General features: G+C 42.8%; 1 protein-coding gene across 1 annotated transcript; it reads right to left on the reverse strand.

Moving 5' to 3' along the window:
- Positions 1 to 7,085: 7,085 nt before the first annotated feature.
- Positions 7,086 to 7,851, reverse strand: LOC120248787 (histone H1.3). The gene has a single exon (XM_039257267.1). The coding sequence runs from the start codon at positions 7,806 to 7,808 to the stop codon at positions 7,143 to 7,145; it is 666 nt and encodes a 221-aa protein (XP_039113198.1). The 5' UTR covers positions 7,809 to 7,851; the 3' UTR covers positions 7,086 to 7,142.
- Between the last annotated feature and the right edge of the window lie 2,779 nt (positions 7,852 to 10,630).

The following is a 10,630-nucleotide window of genomic DNA, read 5'->3' on the forward strand; positions in this document are numbered from 1 at the left end:
ATGGAAAGGAAATCAGGAATTCTGTTCTAAAACTATTCAGGGAGTTATTTGGAAATGTTGAAGTATGTTTACTGGCTGGGATACACTATACTATTTGGAAGGATTTCATCTATCGTCTATTTAAACATTTCAGCAAATTTGAGTTTAGAGGTGGGAAAAGGTATCCCCAACTATAGAACTGAGAAACTTGAATCCAAAAAAACTTTTAATGCACTCTTTCACCTCAAGGATCACTAAGGAAAGTGGTACACTTCATTGACAAAGCTATAAATAAAGTGCACAGACAAGTCAGCCATAGCAGGAAGTCCTGGAGGTTTTGTAGAAGAAATTTTTGTTCTTGGAACTCCATCAGACATTGAGACTGGAGGCTTGGGAATAGGGAACTCTGGGTCCATGTAGAATAGAGCTTATCTATCCATGACTATAATCCCTGGAGTGGTGGATATTTTTAATGTTGAATAAGGCATTCATATTAGACTGTGGTTTCTCATATCCTATACTTTCTTTGAAATTCTAGCACAATGAGTTTTTAAATCTGTGTTCTGTCTCACCAGATGTTGGTCATCAAGACATGAGGACCTAGTGGGCACAGAAAGCATCTTTTTATGTCATTAAATCCACCAGAATATCTAGAATGGTCCTTTGCCTGAATAAACACTCAGAAAATGTTTTAGTTAAGTAGCAATTTAAAAAAAATTATTGGACGAACAGACTACTGTTTAGGACAGTCCTGAGTATAGAAATAAAACATTAGGGGCACCTGGGTGGCTCAGTTGGTTAAGTATCCAGCTTCGGCTCAGGTCATGATCCATGGTCCATGAGTTCAAGCCCCACGTTAGGCTGTGTGCTGACAACTCAGCCGGGAGCCTGCTTTGGATTCTGTGTCTCCCTCTCTCTCTGCCCCCTGCCCTGCTCACACTCTGCCTCTCTCTCTAAAAAAATAATAACAAACATTTAAAAAATCGTAGAGTTTGTGTAATTTTAATAAATAATTTTCCTAAGTAGAAATAAATTTATTGAGTGATTACAATGGGCCAAAAGTCAGGTATAAGGTTCCACAATATAAGAAAAGTTCAATAGTTACCTACTAGTATTATCTGTTATATACAATTATCATTCTATTATTTATCTATTATTTCTATTATTCTATTATTTATCGTTTCTTTACAGATAAGGAAACTAAAGGTAAGAAAGTTTCAGAAAATAAAGGGCAAAGCCAAAACTTTGGGCATTACTGTACTAAACAACAGCATCAGCATAATAGCCATCAGTTACCCCTAAGGGCTTTCTACCTTGGAACAGCTGTGAAAGGAAGACTGACATATTTACCTTAATTCTTTCATATATGTTAAAGGAAATGGATGCACTTTAAAAATTTACAGAATCCTATATGATTGTGAAGTTCTATTATACTATAATCATTAGAGCCAGTTGCACAGAGATAGAACCAATGCATAACAATAAAAATATAACATTAGCTAGCATGAATAATCTTTAGCCTTCTTGCCAACCATCCAAACAAAACTCATGTTCAGACACACACATATCACACACAATATTTTTTTCATCTTAAAAGGTATACATTGAAATAGTAGTACTTGACATCAAATTGCTTTTAATAAATTTTTATTTTATTGGAGAAAGATCACAGATATGACTCAGGTCACATTTCATATGTACCTACTGGTATATTAAGTCATATGCCCGTTTCAGGTTTACTTGTTTGCCTGAAACTACATATCACTTTTTTTTTTAATGTATAATCTCCGAATGACCAGAAGCTTTCTCTTATGGAAATGAGAGCTAAAAAATCAAGGCAATTCAGAAATTTTATTTCAGCGCCTGGGTGGCTCAGTTGGTTAAGCAGAAATTTTATTTCATTCTGCATACACTTCCAACCGCATTTGGCCACAGTAGGAGATACTGATATTTTATATCTGGAGGTATTTTTGCCATGAAAATGTTATAAATGTTTTTGATCTCTTTTTGCAGTAACCAACCCCAACACCTTTGGCAGCATAGCATACATCAGAAAGTAAGGGAGGTAAAGCCTCAGTCAAGCCATGGGGAAGAGGGGCATAAAAGGGGCAGAGAAATTTATTACTCTTGGCTTCCTACCCAGAAAGACAGAAAATAAAATTACTAAATCTGATTAATACCTGGGGAAAATCCCACCCACTGGATAGATTAAAAACTCAGTCAATTAAAATGAGATATCACCTCACACTTGTCAGAATGGCTAAAATCACACAAGAATCAACAGGTGCCTGCGAGGATGTGGAAAAAAAGGAATCCTCTTGCACTGCTGGTGGGAATGCAAATTAGTGCAGCCTCTGTGAAAAACAGTGTGGAGATTCCTCAAAAGATTTAAAATAGAATTCCCCAAAGGCCCAGTAATCACACTACTGGGTATTTATCAAAAATAATTTTAAACACTAATTTAAAGGGGTACATGCATTCCTATGTTTATTGCAGCATTACTTACAATAGCCAAACTATGGAAGCAGCTCAAGTGTCCATCGGAAGATGAATGAATAAAGTAGATGTAGTATATAGATAATGGAATATTATTCTGCCCTAAAAACAGAATGAAATCTTTTCATTTGCAACAACTTGGACCAGCTAGAGAGTATAATGCTAAGCGACATAAGTCAGAGAAAGACAAATACCATATGATTTCACTCATATGTGGAATTTAAGAAACAAAACAAAACATGAGCAAAAGGGAAAAAAAGACCAAACATGAAGCAAATTCTTAACTATAGAGAACAAATTGGAGGTTACCAGATGTGGGGGCTAATGGGTTAAATAGAGGATGATGATTAAAAAGAACACTTATGGGGGATGGGGGGGTATATTTAAAAACAAAGCAAAACAAAAAAATCCTTAGTCAATTAAAGAGTAGTGGAGAAACTTGACAAAGAAGGCTAAGGCCCTAAGGCATAGTTTCTTGAGAGAAAAGAATAGAAGCATTATCAATTTGCCATTGATAATAATGGCACCCAATTTTTAAATGTCATCAAAGCACATTGTCAGAGACTGGAGTCTTTAGCTAAGGAAATTTACTCATGAGCATGGAACGGAAATGGAATTGGGAAAACTCTCCCAGGTAGAGACGAGAGAATGGCAGGGGAAGAAAGTTGTTTAAAAAAAGAAAAAGAAGAACCAGGAACGACTGACAGGGCACTAAAAGGAAAATCTGCGTAGTTACGGCGCTAGGTAATGCAAGCAGGAAGTATTATTATGAAACAATTTGCCTGCAAAGTTCTCACTTGAACCTAAGGTGACAAGGGAGCCACTAACCCTGAGACAAGTCACAGAATGACCAGAATTTCAGCATTCGGGGCTGAAGAAACTGCAATCAGGACACTGGGTAGGAAACAAGGGGATCATCCCAAGTGTGAGAGGATACAGAGAGCATGTGAGAAAGGCGGAAATGTCAGTTACCGAGACTCTAAACATCAAACCGATTTGGTGACTGAGTAAGAGAAACAATCTGGGCCTCAATCCAGTGACAGGAATTCAGTGTGCTGCCGCCAGTTAGGCATCAGGCACTTACTAAGCAGAAAGGAGAAAGTGGTTACTTCAGAGGGATGCTAAAAATTACTTTTGCTTCTCATTTATGCCACGCACATAAGTGCCCTCCTGCAGTTAAGAAGATTCGACGATGTGCTTCCATGCTAGTATAGCTTATTTACGTGTTTATCTACTTATTTATATTAATTGATTGATTGACTGAGTGACTGACAGGGTTGTGTGCTTCTCACAGGGGCTCCTGACGTCTCTAAGTGTCAATCTCACAGGTTTTTCATTAAGACAGCCGTAGTCTTCTCTACCCAGGACTTTAGCTATAACAAAAATTGGGGGAGATGGATAAAGATTTAAAGAAGTTCTGATGCCTGTGAAAACTATGGGAAAGGAATCTGAAATGCTACGTAGACCAAAGTAAAATTAGGCCCCTGATTAAATCATAAGCTGTGTCTGATGCATTCCAAGGGGCTTCTGAAGTAGATAACTCACAATGGGCCTAAAATAGAATTACAATAACTCTACTACCTTCTGGATGAAGCTTAAAAAATGAAACCAAAAACTCTACTCCCTTTCCAGCTGATATAATACATGGGGCACAGTGTAAAGAAATAGATACTAGATACAAAGAAACCTGTATTTAGACCCAGGTCCACTGTTTACTAACAAGCCGGTTCTTAGTATCTCTTCCTTCCAAGTCACAATTTTCTTTTTCTTTCTTTCTTTTTTTTTTTCATTTTAAGTTTATGTTTCAGAGAGAAAGAGAGAAAGTGCATGAGCAGAGAAGGGGAAGAGAGAGAGGGAGAGAAAGAATTGCAAGCAGGCGCCACACTGCCAGCACGGAACCCAGCACAGGATTTGATCTAACCTGAGCTGAAACCAAGAGTCAGACGCTTAACCAACTGAGCCACCCAGGCGCCCTCAAGCCACAATTTTTCTAACTGTGAAACAAGCATTTTAACTATACCGCATGCAAACGCTTCATTGGGAGGTGGTGACTGTCCTGTAAACTCTAAGGACTACAAGAGATACTCCACAGTCATTCTGAGCAGGCACTGAGTGCCATATGCCCACCTTATCTTCTGACCCCGCGTGACTCCCCACCAGAAGGCACACGCTCATCCTACATGAGAAAGCTCACGGGTCTCTTGCCACTTATGTTCTCTGATCCATACAACCACTTGTCCTCAAAAAGATTCTTTTGATCAATATTTCACTTTTCCCCATTTATCCAGACTTCATTCTCAAACAAGCCACAGTCACAAAGGATTTGGGGGTTCTTTCTGGAAAGGAGAAATTGTGAGCTGCAGCTGTGATTCGGAAAAATTAAACCCCTGCTTAGAACAGCTAGGAAGAGGGGGTGCCTGGGTGGCTCAGTCAGTTAAGCTTCGGAATTCAGCTCAGGTCATGATTTTACGTTTCGTGGATGTGAGTCCCGTGTCAGGCTCAGTGCTGACAGTTTCAGAGCCTGGAGCCTGCTTCTGATTCTCCCCCTGTCTCTGCCCCTTCCCTGCTCATGCTCTGTTTCTCTCTCTCTCTCTCTTTCTCTCTCTCTCATAAAGTAAATAAACAATAAAAAAAAAAAAGAACAGCTAGAAAGATACTCTCAGGCTGCATTCTCCAGCACTGTTTTAAGTTTAAAAATAATAAAGTTGATTAAGCTATTAAGCACTATGCGTAGGAGAGTGAGGCTGCAAACCTAGAAAAAAAGTGAAAGGGTACCTGAACCTCAAGGAATCTGTGCCCATTGGAGATATGCCCAGCAGTTTCTTTCCTGCTTTGGACTTTATGGATGGTCTTTATGGAAGGAAACCAACAGACACCTCCATACTTAAAGCATAGCGGGTAAGAAAGTGACATTAAAATACAGTTATCAGAGTGTATTTCTTTTAAGGATGTGTTTGCAGTGATGTGTTTCATTACGAACACATCAAATAACAACGGGCACCATGCGTAATAATGAAGGTCAGCTCCAAGAGCTCAGAGGAGTGCAAACTTCATCTCAAGACACCTGCCGTACTTCAAACTAATGAATAAACGTCGTGATATCATTACTTCAAAAGCCACAGGCACCAGCAAAATCCAGTGTGATTAGCTGCCTATACACATAATAGAAATGCCAAACTGCATTTACTCCTTGAGAAAATAAAGATAGAGTGTTTCCCCCTCCAGGTATACAGCCCCATAATGATCTGTAGGACTCAGATTTTTGCCAAGATTTCCCTGTAAAATTAAGTGGACTTCCCTGAAAAAAAAAAAAAAAGCCACCTCGGCACTGGGGACTAAGCAGACACGAGAAACGGCCAGATCAACCCACCTAGAATCCAATTATTTTGCTTCGGTCTCCGGGAACTTTGTAACAAACCACGCAAACTCCCAGTTTTCTTCTTTTACTGCGTTTCACCTTTTCCATTCTTTTATTATTCAGCATAAATATTGGCTGAAACATGGCTCCCCGGGACCTCTCAGCAATCTAGGGGAAGGAATCTGGCAGAGAATTTAAATTCTAAACCACCGGAGAGGACTTTTACACTTTTTACTGTTCCTTAGCATCAGGTGGTAAAGAAGTATACAGCTTTAGAGAAGAGCGTGAATAGTGCCCCAGAGGAGGACTCAGTCTGACCAAGGGAAACAAAATCCAAGAATTCCTATTGCTCCAAAATATACACAAGTTTTAATGTCTCAGCCTCTAACTGGGGCAGTATTTTCTACCACTGGGGCCTTGCAAGCCAAGAGCACCTTCTGATTGGCTAACCCTCAACAGCCTCTGCAAACCAATGGGAGAGGAAACTTTAGGAAACATCCAGACTATAATTGCACCTTCTTCAGACTGGCTTCCTAGAGAACAGCCCCTTTTCTAACCATGTCCGGACGCGGGAAGCAGGGCGGCAAGGCGCGCGCCAAGGCCAAGACGCGCTCGTCGCGGGCCGGGCTGCAGTTCCCGGTGGGCCGCGTGCACCGCCTGCTGCGCAAGGGCAACTACGCCGAGCGGGTCGGGGCCGGCGCGCCCGTGTACCTGGCGGCCGTGCTCGAGTACCTGACGGCCGAGATCCTGGAGCTGGCGGGCAACGCGGCGCGCGACAACAAGAAGACGCGCATCATCCCGCGCCACCTGCAGCTGGCCATCCGCAACGACGAGGAGCTCAACAAGCTGCTGGGCCGCGTCACCATCGCGCAGGGCGGCGTCCTGCCCAACATCCAGGCCGTGCTGCTGCCCAAGAAGACCGAGAGCCACCACAAGTGCAAGGGAGAAGTTAATAACCACTCACTGTCCCAGCCCAAACAGCCAAAGGCTCTTTTCAGAGCTGCCAAACTTCTCTCCCGAGAACTGTGACCCTAATGGTTTGTAAGCAAGAGGAAGGAGGCGAGGCCTGGGCCGGGTCCGCCACCTTCACCGCTGGCGCTGCAAGCGGTCCAAGAGCAGCGGACCAATCAGAAGCCTGGGCGGTAATATTTGATTAGGAGGCTCGAGATGAACGTAAAGAGGCTAGCGATGGCGAAGCAGGCAGGGAGTGGTTACCTGAGTAGCAGTTAAAGCTCTTTTGCCTGAAAATGGAGGGTGGCTCTGAAAAGAGCCTTTGAGAATTCCGAGGCAGGACATCGCGCTACAACCTTTACTTCTTCTTAGGCGCAGCCTTCTTTGCCTTGGTCGCCTTGGGCTTGGCAGCTTTGGGCTTGGCCGCCTTGGGCTTCGGGGCCTTGGCCTTGGCGGGACTCTTCGCCGCCTTCTTGGGTTTGGCCGCCTTCACCTTCTTGGGGCTCTTGGCCACCTTCTTGGCTGCAGCCGCCGCCGCGGGCTTCTTGGCCTTCTTCGGGGTCTTCTTGGCGCTCTTCTTGGGGGTGCCGGCCCCCGCCGCCTTCTTGGGTTTCTTGGCCGCCCCCGCAGCCTTCTTGGGCTTGGCCGCGCCCGCCTTCTTGGCTTTGGGCTTGGCCTCCCCGGAGGCCGCCTTCTTGTTGAGCTTGAAGGAGCCCGAGGCGCCGGTGCCCTTGGTCTGCACCAGGGTGCCCTTGCTCACCAGGCTCTTGAGGCCCAGCTTGATGCGGCTGTTGTTCTTCTCCACGTCGTAGCCGGCGGCCGCCAGCGCCTTCTTGAGCGCGGCCAGGGACACGCCGCTGCGCTCCTTGGAGGCGGCCACGGCCTTGGTGATGAGCTCGGACACGGGCGGCCCGGACGCCTTGCGCTTTCCCGCGGCCACGCCGGTCTTCTTTGCCTTCTTCTTCACAGGTGTCTTCTCTGCAGGTGCGGGAGCGACAGGGGCAGCTGGCGCGGTCTCCGACATTTTTCCGCCTTGCCAACAAAGAGAAAAAGTAAGCTCAAACTGTCAGGACGGCGTGGCTCAGAGGCCGGCGGCTGGGGGTTTATATAGCGAGTGGCTGAGTGATGATTGGTTGCCTGCGCCGGGCGCCGCGCCGCTCAGAAGGGCTCCGCTCTGCAGTGTGGCTGTGTTTCTTTCCCCTTAAAAAAGAAGAAAAACGTAAGAAATCTGGGCATGAAATAATTAGAGGTTTGGGGGAAACGGATCCGAGAGTCTTCAGGCTTCATTCCTGCCTTATTTGCTATCCCTAGTTTCAAAAGCAGTACCCTGAAACTTCCCTCATTCCCCCAACTCTCTTTAAAACTTCGGTCAAACGGAGACAACTTTCAGATTTTCCTTAAAAATACTATTTCCCTCTGCTCCCTTTGCACGTCTGTCTTCCAGGGCATTGATCTGCACATTCTTTTCTTTGCAAATTTATAGAAGTAGGCTCATTTTTATTTGAATATTCGAGGAAAAACGCTTTTTTCGCGAGAGCAATAGCACAGGTCTCCCACAGTTGTTTGCACTAAGCACTGGGAATTGGCAAAGGAGAGAAAATTCTACGTACAAGATGGATAACTATTTTTTTAATAGAATCTTTTTTAAGTATTTGAGTGGCCAGCGTGTGAACAGGATTTGATTCCCCTATTTAGGTGATTTGAACATTTTAGGAAGGATGGGGGGTGAGGTTGCTCCATGCGTTTTCCAGATAAACAGCTCTTAATAGCAACTTTCCCAACATAGTAGTATACTAGATTTTCAGACCTAGAACCGGCATGATAGATCAACTACAAAGAAGAAAAGAATCCTGAAACAATAGAATGTCAGGTCTACATCATATGAGTTGAAGAATAGAAAGCTATGTGCTTATATCCGATCTTCTTAAAACTAAATTACTTAATGACAGCATGTCTGTAAGATTTTTTTTCTTCCAATATTTAACATAGAATTTTGTACATGTTTCCTGTATTTCAAAATTAAATTTAAAGTACAAATATTTGACTCATTTTCAACATTGCAAGCAAGGACACAAGGTGAGAAAGAAAAAATTTTCATTGAAATCGCTTTCTGGATTTTCACAATTCTCCTCGGGCTTTTGACTACCAGGCAATGAACTATGCTGTCACAACCTATATAAATTGGCTACATATGCCCACCTAAGGAGTTGAGCAAACATTTCACAGCAGATATGACCCACTTTATTATTCCATGTCTTGTAGTTTACAACAGAGCTAATGAAATTGGGTAAATATTGGATAATGAAGCACTATTGCTTCATTATTGACCAAATAATCAGATAATGTAATTAAGCTACATGTTTGTGAAAATAAACAAGTAAGAAAAGTATTTTGGTGTTACCTTTCTTCTAACAAATACTCTTATTTCCAAAAATGTAGTTATTCCAGATTCCATTCGATGGTGATTTAAGAATTTTCTTCCATACATCCAAAGTAGGATAATCAGCTTTAAAGATGTCAGCCCTCCACACTTACTTACTCCATAAAACTCACTTGACTTGTTTTTAAATAGTCATGTATTGGCTGGCAGTGACAGAAAACAAGTCGCTGGGGACTCGAGCACATATTATATGTCAAATACAAATACTGTATACAAAGAAGAAAAGTTACAGGATCGGATCTGGGCATTCAGTTCTCTCTCGTCAGGCATTTTAGGATGTCTGTCTAGAAGGGGCTGTTGGTCGTCCTCAATAGCATCATTGTCAATAGGAATGATCCCAAACACTATACAGGCCCTGCCTGTTCCTTTTCAGACCAGAACCTATTAGCTAACATTCTCTAGACTTAAAGATAGAATTAAAATTGAGATTTTTAGAAGTTTACCATTTGGGTCATCATTGTAGTCAAAACATCCGTTGTTGCATAATCAATGGAATTGTTTCCTAAGTTGAATTGACTCAATTTCAGATAGGTGGAAAGTGGGGCACCCGGGAGGCTTGGTCTGTTGAGCATCCGACTTTGGCTCAGGTCATGATGTTGCAGTCCATGAGTTTGAGCCTGGAGTCGGGCTCTATGCTGACAGCTCTGAGACGAGTCTGCTTTTGGATTCTGTGTTTCCCTCTCTCTCTCTTTGCCCCTCTACCACTCATGATCTGTCTCTCTCTGTCTCTGAAAAATGAATAAACCTTAAAAAAAAAAAAGATAGGTGAGAAATTCCTACAGGAGATGTCACAATTGCATTCTTGTACAACTCTTACTGGTTCCCAGGGCTTAGACTCCATATAAGGGAGAGGACATCGGGGCCATATCCTTAATTGTAGGTAGCCTCTGCCCTTCCTAGATAAGCAATAATTGAGACTTGATTTCACCTGAAAAGTTTTTCCCCAGATGTATATAGAAGGATGGGGTTTGGCTGCTCTAGTCAAACAGTGGAATTCCACTGTTTGAGACCCAGGTACTTATCCTCTCTGTAACCGCAGCATGGACAAGGATCTAGAAAGCTGGCTCACCCCCAGGGACTATACACATGAAAAGTTCCACCTTTTGCTTTGGTAACCTGCAAAAAAAAAGTTGTGTTTATTATTTTTGAAGCCCACATCTGTATATATCTTAAAACAATTGATTTTCCATTGGACTGAGACCTGAACCATTTATTTTACAGGTGTAAAAATAGCTGAGAAGAGCTACAGTTAGATGGGTGATGGGAGCTCACTTATGAATTCATGTTCTCCCCATTTTGCTGTTAACCTCCCTCTCCTCATAGGAAACCACTGTGAGAGATCTAAGTAGTGCTCAGCGGGTCAGCTCACAGTAGCATGCTTAACTATTCCAAAATTCAGTGAATTT

Source organism: Hyaena hyaena, unplaced genomic scaffold, assembly GCF_003009895.1.
Source record: "Hyaena hyaena isolate Hyena2069 unplaced genomic scaffold, ASM300989v1 scaffold_614, whole genome shotgun sequence".
Taxonomy (NCBI): Eukaryota; Metazoa; Chordata; class Mammalia; order Carnivora; family Hyaenidae; genus Hyaena; species Hyaena hyaena.